The 19,929-nt window shown below is 41.1% G+C and overlaps 1 protein-coding gene across 1 annotated transcript in view; it reads left to right on the forward strand.

The window, feature by feature from the left end:
• Positions 1–10,368: 10,368 nt before the first annotated feature.
• The window catches only part of LOC126155578 (odorant receptor Or2-like), a 47,403-nt gene continuing 37,842 nt past the window's right edge, over positions 10,369–19,929 (forward strand). The window contains exons 1-3 of the mRNA XM_049916237.1: positions 10,369–11,204; positions 11,818–11,917; positions 15,041–15,142. Coding sequence (XP_049772194.1) covers positions 10,369–11,204; positions 11,818–11,917; positions 15,041–15,142 — 1,038 coding nt within the window. The remainder of the gene's footprint in view (positions 11,205–11,817; positions 11,918–15,040; positions 15,143–19,929) is intronic.

The raw sequence follows: 19,929 nt of genomic DNA on the forward strand, positions 1-19,929 counted from the left end.
GGGTACACAAAACTTCATTGGACTTTTCTTACACATCCACCATTCAGCACGGATCTCGCACCTTCCATCTATTCTGGCCAATGAAGGAGGCGCTCCGTGGGAACCAGTACGTGAATGGTGCGGAGGTTATTGATACAGCGATATGTTAACTCCGACAAGAACGCCCACGAGATAAAGTTGTGGACACTACGTTTAATGTTTATCTAACGTTTTTGATCTTGCTTTTTGCATGATTTAATAAAAGTGCATGGCTAGTATAGTGGTACAGTTTTATTGGTTACGAATGGGACGGCAAGATTTATGTGGTGTCACCGCCAGACACCACACTTGCTAGGTGGTAGCTTTTAAATCGGCCGCGGTCCGCTAGTATACGACGTACCCGCGTGTCGCCACTGTCAGTAATTGCAGACCGAGCGCCGCCACACGGCAGGTCTAGAGACAGATCCTAGCACTCAGCCCAGTTGTACAGCCGACGTTGCTAGCCATGGTTCAGTGACAACTACGCTCTCATTTGCCGAGACGATAGTTAGCATAGCCTTCAGCTACATTTGCTACGACCTAGCAAGGCGCCGTATTCAATTGATATTGAGTTTCTATTAATGTATCATCAAGAGCGATGTTCTACAAATGTAGATTAAAGTTAAGTATTCCAGAAGCTACGTACTTTTCTTTATAGCATTCATATCGTATCCTGTTTCAGACCTCACGCCAGCCTGTGTGAGTTTAAGCGCGTGCCTTTCGGCTTCCTCTCATTGTGTCTAGGCTGTCTTGTCTAGATACAACAATTTAAAATCATTCTTCTTACCTCAGTATTCCATTCGTGGAATTAACCACTCTTGACTACCACTCTCAAGTTTCTCCAGTGTAAAATAACTGGATTAGGACACCACACGATTACATGCACATTTATAATATTCAGATTTAGGTCGATCTCGTTGTGTTAGAATACCTAGCGTATCAGAGTCGATGTACACAATTCATAATGAGAGATTTATTGATTAAAAGGAAGTAATTAAATAGGGAGTGTTTTAAAAATGAGTCAGCCGATCTCACAACATTATATCTTGACAGAATGAGAAAGATTAGGTGGATCGTCCTAAGTACATCTGATATCACAAGACCATATATTCTACGCCAGTTATTCTCAACGTGGAGAGTGCGTCATCCTGGGGGAGTGGGGGTGGGGGGCAGACTGGAGGCGTTACAGGCTTATGAGGTTTGCAACCGGGGGGGGGGGAGGGAGGGGAGGGTGCTAAGTGCTCAGAAGAAGGCAGAAACATGCGATCAGTCAAGTAAAAATTTTATATTCTTACGACAGTTAGCAAATGCACTTCTTGTCGAATTGGCAGCATCAGCTTTGCCTCATGTGTCACCAAGTTATTGCTGACACAACACATTCTTCAGTCTGCGCTCTTAAAGCAGCATTACTCCTACCGTGCTCTGTAGAAGTAAATCGTATTCTCATTGCCTTTGCACACTGAGTGGAAATATCTGCTAAAAGAAGATTGTATAATGAAGAATATATTACGTATGTATTCACGTTTATTGACTCTCAGTGGAAATTTAAGAAGATCACCCTCCACAATTGATGTGCATAGATTTCCTGGTGAAATTAAAGAGGATGCAGTTGAACTGAAATATTTTCGAGTGCTAAAGAACAATTTCAACTAATAGGGTTGGAAGAATTTTGGGCCAGTTTCCTTCCTATTGAACCAGGGCTGGGAATGGAAACCTTAAAAGTCATCGTATAGTTTTCAACTACACACCTGTGTGACACCGAATTCTCGACACTAGTCACGATGAAAACAAAACACACAGTCACCTGAAGGTTGTGAGTGAGCTCAGATGTGCTATAAATAGTTTGAAACCAAACACTCAAGAGCTGCGTAAAGAAAAAGAACATGAAGTGAAAAAATGTCATTATGTATTTAATTCAGACATAACTACATTTCTGTTTTGGCTACCAAATCCTTTGAAATACTGTAGTTTTGTATTACTTTACGTTTGATAACCCTCTTCTACTAAAGTGTGGATTGCAGACTATTGTCAAAGAAAATATTTCGAAAGAAGCAAAAAAATGTATAAACATAGGAGGGGGAGGGGGGATGAGAGTATGTGATGCTCCAGTGTTGCCAAGGGGAACAGAAGGTAAAAAAGTTTGGGAACCACTGTTATACACTAATGAAGCTAGAAAGTTAATGTGAGCTTTAACTTATGCGAAGGATTAAAATGTTTTTATTTTCGAAAGATAGATCCGATCTTGCAAGGGTGTATCTTCTACATGGACGCATACAGAACCTGCGAGTACCTTTTACAATTATTTTTATGATCAAATGGTAAAAAATAGCTCTGAGCACTATGAGACTTAACATCTGAGGTCATCAGTCCCCTAGAAACCTAACTAGCCTAAGGACATCACACACATCCATGCCCGAGGCAGGATTCGAACCTGCGACCGTAGCGGTCACGCGGTTCCACACTGAAACGCCTAGAACCGCTCGGCCCCACCGGCCGGCTTTTATGATCAATTCACCAATTCACCTTTGACAAATGATCAGTGTGCTCTCCGCCAGACGCACAACAAACATCCATGCACAAACATTCGGACTTTTGCTAGCGGAGTTCCTACATTCACTACTGTTGCTATGCGACGTCTAGGTCACACTCATTCATTGAAATGAGAGGCACATAGACGTAGTTTACCACAAAAACTAACTAAAACTATTGACATACTGTGAGATCAGCCGACCTGCGCGTAGTATCGTACTCTCCAAGGAAGTCGCGTTGCACAATTGTAACAGAGATGCACCTCTTTAAAAGTAGATCGTCAACTGCCTCTAGTCACTGTGTTAGTGGACCTCGGCTCTTCTCAAGTAGGATAAAAAACATCCGCACGAGAGAGTTAGTTGTGCAAAGGAGACCGCTGCCGACAAACCACATGACCCGGCAACTTACATCTGGCGCTAAGGTGAGGTTTCAATTTCGATGCTTAAGCTAACATTCATCTCAAGTTTATATTTTCAATAATGTATAAGATATTGTGAAATCAACGACTCTCGTTGAAACAACCCTGCACCGCAATTTCTAGTGACACTATGATCACAGCACAAACATCTTGACAGACGTTTTTATCCAAAAGAACCCAACACAATTGAACATAGCAGCCGTAACAGTTGTGCCAAGACAGCAGCAGGAAACATGGATACGTTCTGGAACAGAGCTCACCACTACTGAAGCGGTGCTATCCGTATCTACGACCCAGTACATGACGAAAGCAAGTAAGTAAGCCGTTGAATTTTCTTGATGTAAGTGGGGCCTCGCTTTGAATATCGCTAAAAGCCAGATGATTCGCGTGAGAAAAGAGAAAATCCTGAGGTATCCGAATACAAGGCAACTGATAAATTCTTCGACTCAGGGATATGCATTCAGTTCATTCGGAGAAAGATCCCAAATTAATAATGTGACATGAATTAGAAACAACACTTTCATTCCATATTATGGAGTGTGAAAAGAAGACAGATATGCGGAGAATACTTGGAAACTGTAATGTATCTGTTAAGGATACAGTATAAAATTTTCTCGGTACATCTATTGTCTGAGTAGCGTCATCTCATCTTTTCCTGGAGGGAACTGTTAAAGGAATTCCAGAATTTGTTTCCATGTTGTAATTTTATAAAGTTTTAGAGAGATTCTCTTGCTACTTAAGTAGCATTTAGGGGGAAAATCGAAGTGCTATTCTAGAAGATTGCACTGGGGCTATTCATTTACGCGTTAGGTATAACGAAAGCATACATGTACCTCACAAAGAAACACATCGTCAGGATGTAACGAGAGTTTATTTGTTCTACACTGCTGATATAGTTTTCTTCAGCCATTTGGGCATTACGATTTGAAAAATCTACAGCGCTGTTAAGACTGACCCATTTCATATGTACTGCGCTCCTAAATGCATTGTATTGATTGGGCAAGTCCACAGTGACATCGAGGATCATCTTAAAAACCCTACACTATCATTATGTCCCTACTTCAGGCCACTGCAGTATACATTCACATCACAGTTCCTTAGTGGCGTTGAATGCTTCCAACTTACTGATTGGGTCAGCACAAGAGTATGGCTCATAGCTTTCGATACGCCCCAAATCTACTTCTATTATGATTTTGAGTGAAAGTTCTTCTTCTTTTCCACTTCACCTACTCGGCAAATTGCCTGTTACGGCACTCCATCTGTCGTATGGTCTTACTACATTTCATGCTCGTGTGCATTTATAATTTAAAGCCTTTACTGGGAATATTTCTGTAGTCGTATGGTCTACATGTCCCTTCCATTTTTTCCTATTTTCCTTTATTTTTTCGTTTATATATTCCTAAACTATTCCTTGTATCTCCATTCCTTTTCGATCTTCCCTTGTACAGCCTTCTACTCTTCTTAGAGATCGTTTTTTGGAGCCTGTATTCCAATTTTTTGACGACTTGTTGTTCCCCCATGCTTCACTTCAATAAGTAAGGGTTGGTACTGTTATTGTTTAATGTTTCAGTTATCGAACTAAATTTATTTCAATTTTGGTCCGCGTCATGGTTATATTCGTAAGTGATGTCGCATACCAGATATTTAAGATCTTACTGGTAGTCTACCCTGGAATACCATGGCTTTCGTTTCATCTACTGGCAATGTTAGTTTGTTATCTGACGCTATCTGTTGCAACATTAGACTCCCATCTGAAAGTCATCTTCATTCCCTGTAATCAGACTTAGGTCATATGCACATAAAATTAGATTTAGTCTAGTGACATGATCAAAAAGAAATACATTTATGTTCAAAATTTTTCATTTGGTGATAATTTATATATGAGTTAGAGAAAAACAGCATCCTTGTACCCCTTTGTTTGTGTTGATTGGCTCTCTTGTTATATTTCCCATATCTATAACGAATGTGGTGTTTGTGTATAGACTCTTAACAGTATTTATGAGATAAATTGCATAACGTCGTTCAGTCATGATATTCCTTAGCATTCATCTATTTGCATTATCACCAAAGCAAAGTCAATTACCTTACCGACCTCTCGTCTCTTTTCCATAACCTGTTGCAGTGTAAAAACATTGTCAATAGTTGTCGTCGTCTAATAAAACCTGACTGTTCTTCAGATATTAGCTTTTCCACGATGTTTTTAAGTCTTGATTTCGGGATTTTGGCATATAATTCGTAGAATGAATCCAGGAGGCATAGCCCTCGATAATTACTACATTTATTTTTAAACCCATTTTTAAAGATTATTATAGCCCTTTTCAAAGATTAATTTGACTCTGAATCGGTGTTTTGGTATCTTTTTATTTCGGCCACATTCACTAAATATTTCCACAGTTCTATTTCAATACCGTTTCCATTTATATCAGTAGCTTCCCTATTTTTTGCAGCTTTCAGAGCTTCCGCCAGTTCTCTCGTATCAATATTGTCCAGCCGTTTGTGTCATTCAGTTCAGGTAACGTCCGAATTAAAGTATCGCCAGAACACAATTTCTTACAATGTCTTATTCGTTCGTTCTCTGCTATATTATCATTTTCTTGTCTGTTGAGTGACTTCATCAGCTGATAAGCAATTGTTTGCCTGCCATTTAAATCATGCTCTATATTGTTAGTAAAGCGTTCCCATGATTCTGTGCGCGCTTTCGGAATGTCTTTTCTTTATATTCAGTACACCTTTCATTAGTGGAATTATTTGTATAGGTGTTGAAAGCTTCCTATTATTCTTTAACTGTTGTTACCATTTCTGGCATCCAGCTCCTTACTCCTCTACATTTTCTCTATTTCCTTTTCTTACCCAGAACCTCATTAGCTATGATCGATAGGGTTATCTTCAAGTTTTTTTCATTCCTCCTACAATTCTTCTACCGCTTCTAGATTTGTTGGTGTCCTTCTCATCCATTTTTGGTAGAGACCCCTTATGCTGCTATCTTCTAAAAGGTGAAGTTTAAGAACTTGTTCTTTCTTCTTATCCGTAACTGGTTTCTTCGGTTTCGTCCATTCTCCATAGACGTCAGTTAATGACACCAGTAGGAGGTGATCTGACCCAATACCCGCTTCTCGATAAAATCTGATATTTTTAGCCTGTCCAGGAAATCCCTTGTGTATTAATATGTAATCCATAAAACATCTATATCTTCTTGCTGACTAGGTAAATTTGTATATGGCTTTCTTACTAAGAAAATACTGATAATTTTTATATGATTAAAGATAGCAAAATGTCAGAGTATTTTTTTCGTTTTTATTACATACGTTTCCTCCAGATGTGCCTACTATTTTTCGAATAGCTATATTTTCTATTATAGCATTGAGATCTCCCATTAGTAAAATGTGACTTCTACTGTCTTTGTTTAACTTCACTTATAACTGTTTGTAAAAGGTCTGGGACTCGTCAATTTCTTCTCTTCCCGGGCATATGTTTCTATTACTCTTAGGACTCCTGTTGGACCTTGAATTCTTACTAGTACAATGCGTCGATTTACATATTCATAGTCCAGTATTTCATCTTCTCATTCGTTATCAATGTAGATGGCAACACCTTTACTTGCTCTTTTTTTTCCTTTTGTACTCCACTGTAGATCATAATACTTAGTTCCAGATGATTTCTTCTTTGCACCTGTAATTACTGCAAAATCTATTTCATTTTCTTTCAGATGTTTAGCTAGCGCGATTTTGTTAAGAACAATTCACCTAACGTCCAAGTGGCAACTTTCCAAGCTCCAGTAAACCATATTCTCTTGATCCTATTTCTTGTCCTTGTTGTATCTCAGAAATTCATCCTGTATCCGAGGCTAGATTATGTACTACAAGTACGCTTATTGACTTACTGAGTGAGGTACTCTAACTTCGTACGTCGAGAGAAGAGCTCTGACAGCTGGCAGCGCAGCGAGCCAGCAGCGGTCGCCCAGCACAACAACAACACTGGGGCGTTGCTACGGTAACGTAAACAAAATCTCATGATCTGATTGACCGTCGTGGATGGGCGAAGGACGTGCGGGTAGGCTGCGTCATCTCCCAGAGCTCTTCTCTCGCCGTACGCATTTTTTTTTTTTTAGCCCATTGCAGGTAAGACTGGTCAAGGGACTGCCATCTCCGAGCAGTGCCAGTCACAGCTCATAATGCTCGTCAGTTAGCATAGTGCAGCATTTCCTCTGTACTCGATGTTACGGTTACACAGCCAATACTCTGTCCGTCGTCAAAGACTCGTCTCCTTGGCAAGGTATACCGCTGATGGGCGAGGTTAACAGTTGGGGAGGGAAATTGTATATTCGCGTCATCGTCCCATTATTCTCTTCTTATTAAAATCCCTCCCACATCAGGAAACATGAATTTTGTGATCGCAAATTACAGGGGTTTAGGGGAGCACTGGCATGCATAGTCAGTCACTCTGAATTTGAACTCAACTAAAACTGAAATGAATAGTACTTATATGTAGTGGCTGTCGAAAAAAAACTTCCATGTCGATGCACAAACATCAGCGCACTATTGATGCAGAAGGACTCAAGGGTAAACAGAGAAAAGATGATGGTGATTAAGGAGATTGGAAACAAAGGCAATGACCTTCTTCACACCAAAATTGGGAACGACACGATAGTGGAGGAAGTGAAAGAATTCTTTTATCTTGGAGGCAACTTTACGTAGCATCTCCAAACCAAGGAAGTGGAATGACAAAGAGAAGTAATCTGTCTTCAAGAAAACCAGCTCCATTGGTATTTGGTACTGATATAGAAATAAGGGAGAAGAACCTCAAAGTATACGTCTGAAGCGTAGCAATCTTTAGAAGTCGATCATGAACCAACAGAGTCGAACAGGAAATACTATCAGTTTTCTGTCACCCTTCACTGGGTTCAGGACTAGATTAGTGTTCAAAGAGTGATAATTTCCATGATCTTGTTCAAAATGAGAAAGCGGAATCTATAACTTCTTTAAATAAATTACGATAAACTGTTACTATCCTATAATAGTTTTGTCGTAGTTTGCTTAAAACTATTTGGACGTGTGACCAGCCTGCATAGCTTCTGGAACAAGCAAGCCAACCGAATAACGGAAATTACTTTCGGTGGTAGTGGGTTCCTTTCCGGTCTCCTTTATGTTGGACGCCGGGTATATTTGGTGAATGCAACATTGCTTTGATTTCCGATGGTCTCCTACATTTATTACGTGCTAACAAAATCCTGTTTTTTTCTCTTTCTGCCTTCTTCCTGTCCAGCAAAAAAGGTAATTGTGTTTGACGTACCTAAGTTTTTTCTCAGGCTACTTTTTAGTTTTTTCTGGATACCACGCTGGTGCAAATGTTTTCTTGTGTCAGATACTGTTATTTGGAACAACAGAGGGAGGCTCATGATCCACGTAATAAGCAATAAACCAAGCTAATTTATACTTAACCTATTTGTATGTTCAGAAAAATAACACGAAAAGAGCCTCCCCAAATAACCAGTTCTTAGTTCATTCAGCCTTTCTCTCGGATATGCTAATTACTGACTGATAATTTCACTTCTGGTGAAATTACAACAGATACTAAAAGTTACAGAGTAGTTTATTTATGTGTAATTTACATTAAATCTAGGAAATAATGTTCCTGAATAGCTTACAGCATGCTATGAAGTCGACGTTAATTGATCAAAAATTAGCTTTCATATCATGAAAAACCTGCACTTCTAAGACTCTCACTGTAGCCCGTTATATAGAGGAAGCATTCGAATCTCGCAACGCAATAAGCGCAGCCCTCATCGATCTGACAACGGCTGTGATACTGTCAGTCATCGGATGATAATAAAAAGAATCTTTCTTCTTCTGTTTCATTGAGAATTACTCAGAAAGAGAAGGTTCTGTGAAAACAATGCAATCGACGGTGATATCTGAAAAAATGGATAACCACAAGAATATTTATTGGCCCTCACTCTTTTTAAAATCTACAGCAGTAGCCAGCCACTTTCAGAAAATAGCAACAGTTTTATTCTTGAAAATTATGTAGCTTTGGAAGCTCAGGACAATATGCTGAAGAAGCAGAATTTGACACAGCAGATGCTTTAAAGAAGAGGAGTATTTATTACAATACAATGCAACTTCCCCGAAACTCAGTTAAAGCCTAGCCGTGTGTTCTCCGTCTTAAACACAGACAAGAACATCGCATACTCATTGTCTCACGACAAGAAGTGCAAATTGTATGCTACAATACATCCAAAATATTTAGGTCTCACGCTATTATGAAGTAGCTTCATAAATATGTGACTGATTCGAATAAGTATTACAATAATAGAAACCAATGTGTTACATTATACGGCAAACATTAAACAAATGGAAATTAAATCACATAGCGTGTACTTCCAAGAACAAAAAGCTCTTCGATCTGTCACATGCTATTTGAAACACATTAACACTGTACTTTCTTTTTAAAGTAATCGGAAGTTGAAATGCAAACTTATAAATGTATCTACCTTTGTTTCGGGGAATCGTAACTTTTTAAAAACTAAAATCTACTTTTGATTCCACAGCCTAGAAAACATATAATAGGGAAAGCATTTCATGTATTTCATAATGCCAGAAGTCGCCACTGTACCTGTCCCTTTGTACATGGATACACGTCCAAAGGAACTTTGAATCGTAATCAGAGTATCACAGGCACGGCAATATCGTATACCACGTCGCGATCCTCAGAAAAGTAGTTGTATACTGAAGGCGTCATAGTTTATGAAATATTTCGTAATAACTTTCATGTCACAAATTTATAACCTACGTACTTCTAATTGCAATAAGTAAAAGCCAGCGTAACTGATAAGTAATGAAATGAAATTCGTCCATTCCTGCTCTGTCGAAAAAGCTCACCAGGGACAAAAATGAATGGTAGAACCCACCACACTTGTTTTTCTTTGAGAGGACAACCGTATCTCGAAAGCAATGTCGTGCGGAAATATTCATCTGCTTTCCGTGCACGAGGGTCAATTGTGACAACGTCTCACATCTTTAATACAGTGTCTGTCCTTTTGGTCGATATATCATTTAAAAGCGTATTACTAACCCATCTGGATTTTCATAAGACGACCACGAGGGTGGCCCGGCATCAGTTTGTGTGTAATTACATTCCGAACTGCTCCGTCATTCTGTTTGGTCTCCCTGCAGTTCGGAGGTGAAATTGAAAGGACACGTTGCTCATGAGGACACCGCTCAATACTGAATACACAGGTCGAGATACAAAGAGTAGGAGACATCGGGACAACGTTAGATCCCTGGACGGTCACACCGCACGTGAGTGCTGAGATTCATCGCTGCTGCCGCGTGACGTCACTCTGCTGGTGACGTGTTCCACTTGTCAGTAAGAGAGACCTCAGTTGCAGCCGCACGACGCACAAAATGAACGCCGGTGCCAGTGGATACGAGGGCTGCAGCGACGCGCCGCTGACGCGCGACTACGCATCCGGCTCGGTACTGAAACACAGCCTACGACAGCTCAACTTCCACGGCATGTGGCCGCTGCCAGGTTCCTGGCGTTTCCACGCCTTCAGCGCCATCGTCTTCGCGCTGGGCGTCGGCAACTTCTCGCAGATCGCGCTCGGCGTCTATTCCAGCTGGGGCGACCTGCAGGAGCTCACCATGGCCTTCTCCAACACCTTCACCGTCTTCAGCGGCATCCTGAAGATGACGCACTTCCTGAGGAACCGCCGTCGCTACTGCGCCCTGGTCCGCCTCACGGACAACCTCGCCGCCTCGCAGCAGACACACTGCGAGGTTGACGACGGCATGGCGGCCATCTCCCGCGACTCGCTAAAAGTCGCTTACCGCCTCCCCCTGGCCGTCTACGCGTATATCGCGCTGCTGTGTGTCATATGGTTCCCCATGCCGCTCATCGTGGAGCCTCACAGTCAGAAACTGCCCTTCATACAGCTTCACTACTGGATTAATCGGACCGGTTTTCCTGTTTACGAAACTTCGTTTCTTCTGCAGGACATTTCTTCCTTCTTCTTCATCTTCATCAGCACTGGCTTGGACTGTTTCTTCGCGGTCATCATGGTCCACGTCACGGTTCAGCTGAAGCTGCTAGTTTATCGCATTAGTGATATTAGATTACGTGATGCATCCACGATTGCTGACGTGTCTGAGGTTCGCCACGGCTACGATGACAATGAAGCGCACGAAGCAATGTACAAAGAACTGTGTCTCTGCATCGAGACCCACCAGAAAATCTTAGGGTAGGCTGATAACGTGAATATGCTGTTGGCTCAGAATAATAATACATTATCCACTGTTCTATTTATTAAATAAAAAAAAATTTAACGTAAAAAACTTATGCCTCGACCACCATTTTCAGTATACACTTAAAGCACGGTGATTAGTTTTGGTTGTTTTATACAACCATCTTTATATCGTTCGAATTGTAAAAAGGCACTGAAAAAATCGTATTTACCGTTAGTCGTGCAGTGAAATGTATTTTTAGTAGGGGTCACATTACTATGACAGTACGTAGTTAAAAACTTCCTCATGAGCGGGCCAGGTTGTAAGTTTTTAACTACATACTCTCATTGTTTTGTTGGCCCATCATCCGAATACATTTCATTGCACTCCTGCAGCTAATGACGATGTTTCTCAATGAACGTACACCGCTTTTTTACGATCTGAAGATTTTATAAAACAACGGAAACTAGTCACCGTGTTTTAATTGTATACTGAAACTTGTGGACTGGGCATTAAAAGTTTTTTACATTAATTCTTTTTATTTAATACATTACATGAAGACCGCTTTCTCCTCCATCACAATGTCAGGCCTCACTAGAGAATTATTGTCATGGATTCTTCTGTTCGCAGGTTTGTAAAGTATCTGGAGAGTGTCATGAATCCCATTGCTCTTACGCAGTTCGTATTCAGCGTGTTGGCTGCTTGCGTGACACTGTTCCAAGAGACATACGTAAGTTCTCATTAACAGACCAATCCAAAGCATATTAGAGCTTCAAGTAGTTCATTCTAGATTTTGTATCATCTCTGTGAAATCCATTGTCAGAAAATATGCCGCTCCCTCAAAGACAATGTTCAGTGGCAGCATTACACAGTATGCGCATACGGAAGGGTTCTAGTGTTACGGATTCATTTGTCACACTCACCGGCGATCAGATGTCACCCTAGAGGCCTGTCGGTGCGCGCTCTGTTTTGACTCTACAGGCAGGAGGTGCATCGACGTTAGAGGTGAACAGTGTTTGCAACATTCCTTCCCCCGATTAGTATGTGATCCTGTTGAACAGCTTTGGCCAAGTAAACTGTCTCGCAGTGTGGGCTTGCAGTAGGTTGGATAGACGTATCGACGGATTGCCATATGTGCTGAACACAGCGTGTCAATAGCGCGTCGCTGCTTTCAGGTGCGGTCTGTGGAATATTCCCAAACCTGTAGATCAAGTTGTGGACCTAAGCCTAATACAGACACACATCAAGGGCACCGCATGGTGCGAGCAGTGGTGTCCTACCGAACGTTATCTAGGCAATATGTTGCAACTTTTGTGTCATGAGGGATCATAATGTAGCGTCTGCTTGCAGCAGTATCAAAATCACATATACCTCTCCCCAGGCTACAACTGACATCTCGACAACGCCAAGTGTGGGTACTCTGGCGTCGTGAAAGAGTCGAGTGGAGATTGCAATGGCATTCTGTTGCCCTCTGTCTGTAAGGGTTGGTGGACATACAGATGTATGGCAGTGACTTGTGGAGCTGCCTATTCCAGGGCGCATTCGCCCGCGACATACAGGTCCCATCCAAGGTTTCATCGTGTGTTGAACCATCAGTTACAACTCACGGTCACATTTGGTGCTTCTGCGTGGTAAAGTAACCGGTGCCCGCTACATTGCACAATGCCTACTGCCATTTCCTCGACAGGGAGGTGATGTGCTTTTTCAGCAGGACATTTGTGGTGCGAAGCAGTGTGCTCTTCGTGGTCTAAGACAACTACCCTGGCCATCAAGATCATCAGATCTCTCACCAATTGATCATGAATAAACGTGAACTTAACTCGTCTGTAAGAATCAGTGCCAAATTGCAGCAAAAAGAGCGAGATGCTTGGAGAGTCTACCGCAGGATGCATTTTGGCACCTTTTGATCGTTTTCATGGGAGAGTACATACGTGTGTGGCACCATCTGGTGGTACGTTGCGTATTGTCGCGACTGTTCTGGCAACCTTTACTTTGACATGAGTGTTCCATTTGGTCTGAATTTATCACATACTACCTGTCATCTCATTTGTCAATAAAATGACGTTGTCCTTGACGGTCTTGATTTTTTCCGGCATTGTATTTAGGACAACCAAATTTATTTCACTGCTAGCATCACTTGGCTAGTACTGAATGTGGACTACGACAGAAGACTTCATTTGAACGTGGAAGAGGAATTATTCTTGGTGATATGTCACAGGCTAACAGGCATAACACTCAAATACCTCGTAGGGGCGATTGAAGGTGACAAGACCATATGAAACAAATTATGAAAAATCCAGTTGTCGTTTTGAAATTCCTTGGAAAAACTGCAAAAAGAAATTAATTAGTCCATAAATAAGGAAGCTTACATAACTTCCGTTAGGGCGATTTTTGATACTGTTCGTGACATTGAGAGTCTCAACAGACACAATGATTATATTTGTATCAGGATAAGGAGAGATACAAGTATAACTGTAACTTCGCTTAGTGACATACTCTACAAATGAAGCGTTTTGCATCACAGAGACGTTATTTTTGAAGTTACGACACCACAGATTTCAAAAAGAGACGTCCTTTCACATACCTCTCAAGAATTTCATTGGCGATAAAACCAGATTTATTCACGTTTCTACAGAGAACGTCAAGTTCAGACTAGGGAAAGAGATATGGGGTGGGGGGACGATAGTGATAGTATAGGATATATCCTCCGCATTGTAGGGCGATTTACAATTTGTAAGTATAAATGCAAAATTTGTTACTTTCTTCACAAAACAGAAGGTGGTGACTCAGAACAGATTTGTTAATATTCAGCGTGTGACATGAAGAAAGAAGATATCATGATTTCAGAGAAAATGAAACAAAGAAACGTAAAATAGTGGAAGATCTATGACGAACGAACTGTTACAATGGACGATTTCTTATGACAGAGACCAGTACGGCATGACTGATGCCAAGGATATTTTCAGCCCATATATAGTACAAGGCACTTGCGTACATGTTGGACAAAACGTGAGACGCACATCGCAATTGCTTACGACGACATCGGCATCGGAGTAAACCCATGGAACGTTCTGTTTCTGAAATTCCGTATGTTAGAAGCGAGAAAAAAGATTTGTTTTTTAACGTCCGTCGACGAAGAGGTATTGAGAGATGGTACCAAAGCAGTTATTAGGCAAAAATAAAGATGGGAGGCATAAACAATTTAGGGAAGCCAGAGTAACCTAAATTTGTATGGCCGGATGTGTTTCAGTATCGCCGTCGTCACAAATACCGGACTAGTGCTTCACAGCTGGACCATCTAGCTCAGCAGGTGAAAACTGGATCCATCATTGGGAGCAGTTGTAGTGGCCAATGTGTGGATGGATGTCTTCGTTTAGCATCTAGGTTGAAGCAGATCATTCAACAGTTCAGTGCTGGACAGCAACATGCGCATAGTTGCACCACACAGAATCATCTAATCACTGTATGGTATATATAACACTACATCATGTGAATACTGTTTCTAACAACTCTTAACATTCAATGGACGCAGGCCGCATGAAGATATGGGTGGGGCACATGTATGATCATATAAATAATAAGTTACTTGCACATCATGGCAAACACGGTGCACTTACCACTGGTGCAGACGTACACGTCTAGAAATGACATCTGTTGTCTTCTCGAAAAGATAGGCCGTATAACTATTCCCTTAGAGATCAAGAAAATGTGTTTATTTTCCTTGTAAGTTAAAGTTAAAAATTTTGTTCACCTGCACGTAACAGTAGAAAATACTAAAATTATTGTTGCTTCCCTACTCTAACAGTGGAAGCTCTTGAATCTGGTAACTGATATCAGCAACTTACGTTTTCAGAATCCAGACATAAGCGCTGTGTTCAAGTGCGCCTCTTACCTGCCGACACCCGGAGCTCAGGTGTTCCTCTACTGTTGGGGCGCACACAGCATCATGGAGCAGGTAAGCCGTGCACCTGGTTTCAAATACGTTTGTGAGTGACGTCTCAGCGAATCAGATGTAACAGCCAGCCGCCAGCCAGCCTCGGGCGCCAGTCCTTGTTGTGTTCCTTGTTTTATTTTAATGGGACAGACTCCACCCAGGCATCACTGCACTCCTCCACTGCCATTTGTCAGTCAGGAAGTTATTTTATTCGGTCTCTAGTTATCATAATGAACGGAACCCACCGCTACCATTAACCATAACAAAATGTCGCAACTACGCCTTTTTCAACGTTTCATAAGTATTGCTCTTTTTAGAATGAGATTTTCACTCTGCAGCGGAGTGTGCGCTGATGTAAAACTTCCTGGCAGATTAAAACTGTGTGCCGGACCGAGACTCGAACTCGGGACCTTTGCCTTTCGCGGGCAAGTGCTCTACCAACGGGGAGTGAGTCGTGCTTGGGTAGCTCGGTCCGGCACACAGTTTTAATCTGCCAGGAAGTTTCATTGCTCTTTTTGATTAGCTACACCTACACGCATAGAAGAGTATGTGCAACATTTTTAATTATTTGGCCATTTGTTGATTCCGACCAAAATGTCAATAATAATGTTGTGCGTTCCAGGCAAATGGACTTGAGTGTCAATACGTTATCGAGGTTCGTGCACCGATTTAATCAATTCGTACCACCGCGAGACCGCACTGTATAATAATACGAATGGCTCGGCCTTTGCTTGTAACTCTGTATCTTGGCTGTTACAATGCGCTGTCATCCAAGTGATATGAACACATTTTCTTTTTTTCTTTATACTGCTGTTTTACTCCTTTCCCTCCTCGTATCCCATCATTTTCTGGTTGGGTACCGCGACTGAGGGTGTACTTAATTTGAAGCAGGGAGTAATCATCGGAATTCGGGCAGATTCATTAATTTCGCTCCAAGCAAAAAATAAATAAAAGTAATATATATATATATATATATATATATATATATATATATATATATATATATATATATATATATATATATATATATATGTTTGTGAAGTGTTCATCATGACAGAAATACTCGAGGAAATTTATCCAGTATATTAGTTTTGATATATATACAAACAACTTTAGATAAAATTAGGTACAGTAATCTCATTCAGGATCTATTTAACCGTACCTACGCATTATTTGTGTTTTTGTTTAATGAGATGCTGACCGCAAGACGGTTAGAAGGGAGTAATAACGCAAGGGCATAGGGAAGAACTGAACTGCACACGCATTGAGCAAATCAAGATTTACTTGGGTCAGGCGATTCTAGAGAAAACAATATTAAGTTAATTGAATTGCTATCTGAGCTAATTATGAATGCATAACTTTTCTGTCACTGTAGTAGTTCTATCTCATTCCTTATACAGGAGAAGACCTTTAATAGCTCGGCAGTAAAATACTTCTTGAATAGGCGGTGATCAAATTTCTGATACACCAGAGCGCATAAGCAAGTACCAGGTAATTCCTCTGAGGTATTTATTTATTCTACAAATGCTGATGAAATTTACACAATCGTTTTTGAGAATACAATACGACTGAAGGTCTACTCCAATAGCTGAAACTAATTCAAGTTTTCTCAAGCACTCCAATCCAAAAATTAATCAATTTTTAAATTTTCATGGAATATTCCGTCTGTAGAGGAAATAGCAATGACTTGCGACGACAGCTAGAACTTATTAAGCATTTCAAATATTTGTTTATATTTTAGTTCACACTTTACATATGGAATGTACTGATGTTTCTTGTTCTTATTTTCAGTTTGTGTTTACGCGATTTGTCAAGTAAAATGAACATGGTGTTTATTTCGCAGAAGCGTTATGCGCGCGGGTAGTTTACACGCGTATGTGGTTTGCGCGACTACGAATTACTTAAAAGGCTGCAGCCCGTGTATTCACATCAACAGATTCGTTTCCCCAGAAGAGATTCCAGTGGTTACGCTAGTGGTCTGCTGACAGTTGTGTGCTCTGGGAAGTGTGAGTGACCGTACTGTTTCAACATGTCACTATGACCACAGTAATTCATACCGAAATTTCTGGCATTAAACCCTACATCTCCGTGGATGTTTTCGAAGCACCCTACTTACATTTTTGTCGTAACTGTTTTAAAGCTACGATCACTATCTTCAATACAGTCACTCCATTGATACAATCAATGCAGAACGGCTCAGAAAATTTCTTTAGACTTGAAAGAGCTGCAGCAGTAAGAGAAATTATAGTCACATTCAGTAGAATCGGTGTTGTAATCATCTCCTGGCTCTCGTGCTTTAGGTCTACCATCTTTTTCTCTGATTATCTGAGGCAAAAGCCACTACAGTTCCTTGATCTACTCTCAGCCGCTTACTTTTCTCATTGTTTCACAAATGGGCTAGTTCTGGAAGAGACGCTCAGTTCCAAAGTTTGGTAATGCTTTGTCCTTATATAGAGATAATTTTATTTAATGTTGAACGCTGATTTGTACTAAGCAACTTGGGAAATCTATTTTCGCTAATGTACATATGTGTATATGTGTGAATGCACAATGAATTTGCTGTTACGATTCCGTACGTTAATATGTTTCCTCTCTTCACATCCGTTGCGTTAAAGATAAAGACATTTCACTGCTTTCTATGGACCATACTCTGGCTGTTCTATATCGTATAATAATGCCAGGGCTGCACGTAGGTGCCGGCCATTGAGATGTTCAAGGTGGCGTAGGCCAGAATTGTGATGAAATTTGGTGCCATAACCCACGCATTAACCCACCTCACACCTCACATGAAATTACGAGACTGGCTTTCTTTTTGCTTGTTTTGTGAAATTTCCTGTCAGATTACAACTGTGTGCCAGACCGAGACTCGAACTCGGGACCTTTGCCTTTCGTGGGCAAGTGCTCTACCATCTGAGCTACCCAAGCACGACTCACGCCCCGTCCTCACAGCTTTACTTTTGCCGTTATCTTGTCCCGATTTCGAGTCTCTGCCAGAAAGTTTCGTATCAGCGCATACTCCGCTGCAGAGTGAAAATCTCATTCTGCTTGTTTTGTGTTTGAAGCATCGCTGACCCCGATGGCGGCGACTCAGGGCTCCGTGTTTTTCCACCATTACAGCGGAACGTTGTATGCAGCTTTGAGCAACAGATGATATCGGAAAGAGGTTAGCCATTCAGCTCACCTCTTTTCAATCATATCAGATAAATAATTCGACCGTACATTAGTTAGTCAGCGTCTGGTATTAGAAATTTTGTTATGGATTAATGCGATTACACTGGTTGTATGCGCTGATTTCATTTCCTATTTGAAACATTCTTTAAATTAACCTGGTGCGTGCTATTTCAATTGCTTTTCTAGATGAGTCTTAGCATTTAGCAGTAAGACTTACTGAGGATATTGGGCAGGAGAGTCGGAAGAGTGGACGCCTTAACTGGTCCCATGAGGGCCGAGGAATTGCGCCCTTTGAAGAACTGCTAGCTGGGGGTTCGGCTAGTGGAAGCTGCCCTCGTGTTGCCAGGGGGAAAGTCACCTCAGCTAGCGCCACATTGGCGCCCAGCTTATTGTGTGGATTATTGCACGTAGCCACTTTGGATGGCCAAGCTGAAAGCATTCTTTCCGGGTGATGGCGCCTGGGACATGCTCAGAAAGGTACATTCAGCTGATAAACATCTCTCAGCTGTCTAAAAAAAAACGCTGTAAAACATCTATCATATGTTACAGGCTCGTAAGATTCTGCAGAGTCGACAGAAAGCCTCGAGCACAGTATTTTTAGGCTCTTCCAGCGACCTATAATGCAATGCTAGCTCTCCTGCTAGAGAGCGCCAATTGGTGAAATTGATGTGACGTCAGGAGAACGTAGCAAGTCGTGCGAAGTTTTTAGCAAAAATGAGGAATAAATCGAGGTTATTGATTTTTAACAGTTCGCTTCTACTTGCTGTAGATTTTGTTGTAAGGAAAAAATTACACCATTGGCGGGTAGGGTGACTTTAAGAGAACAGTTTGCCGAGATTCTTGGCAGGAATAAGTGAGCAGTCACGATCTTTTTCTGACTAGATAAGTGGGACTACGTCTTGGCGCCGAACGCATCGTTATTCCACAGCATTCACTGTCGTCTGCAACAGGTGACTCCATTAGCAGAGTGGGGTCCAATGTTTGAGCCCTTACGGAGTGCTTGATGGCAACCAGATATGGCGTCATCGATCTACCCATATCGCGCTAACGATAATAGTGAGCACAGCTTGCAGCTTCGACATGTTGGGACTATCGTGTACTAGAAGTCCAGAATAGTGTTCGGATTCACTTTCCCACTTTTTCAGCGGGTTCTCTGTTGCATAAGCTTCTTGGTTTCTCTCATCAGAAAAAGAATAACTGTAATTGATGTGTTGGCAGGGCGAGTTAAATTTCGCAAACTCTGGTATGTGATCAAGAGCTATTTCCTGCCTTCATCAAGTAACTATGCCAAGAGAAACTTCAATCACCTACTTCTCATAATCAAAATATCCTGTATTTGTAATTTACGTGGTCTCATGACTTATTCAGATGGTTGTTCATTCTCATGCCTTTTTGTAATAAACTAAAGAGTTCACTGAAATCATATCTTTGATTCGAGTACAGAGTCTCTCCTTGGTCATACTTAATATATTTCGATGATAAAATGCGTATTCCCGACCTTAAGATTAACTGCTAGAACCGCGATGTTCCATAGGATTAATAATTCCGTTGCGTAGATCTTTAGTCCAACATTTTTTCTGCATCAAGACTAGTTATGATGCAGTTAACTTCAGTCACGAACACAGGTGTTTCGCAAG

Source organism: Schistocerca cancellata, chromosome 2 (assembly GCF_023864275.1).
Source record: "Schistocerca cancellata isolate TAMUIC-IGC-003103 chromosome 2, iqSchCanc2.1, whole genome shotgun sequence".
In the NCBI taxonomy this organism is placed as follows: Eukaryota; Metazoa; Arthropoda; class Insecta; order Orthoptera; family Acrididae; genus Schistocerca; species Schistocerca cancellata.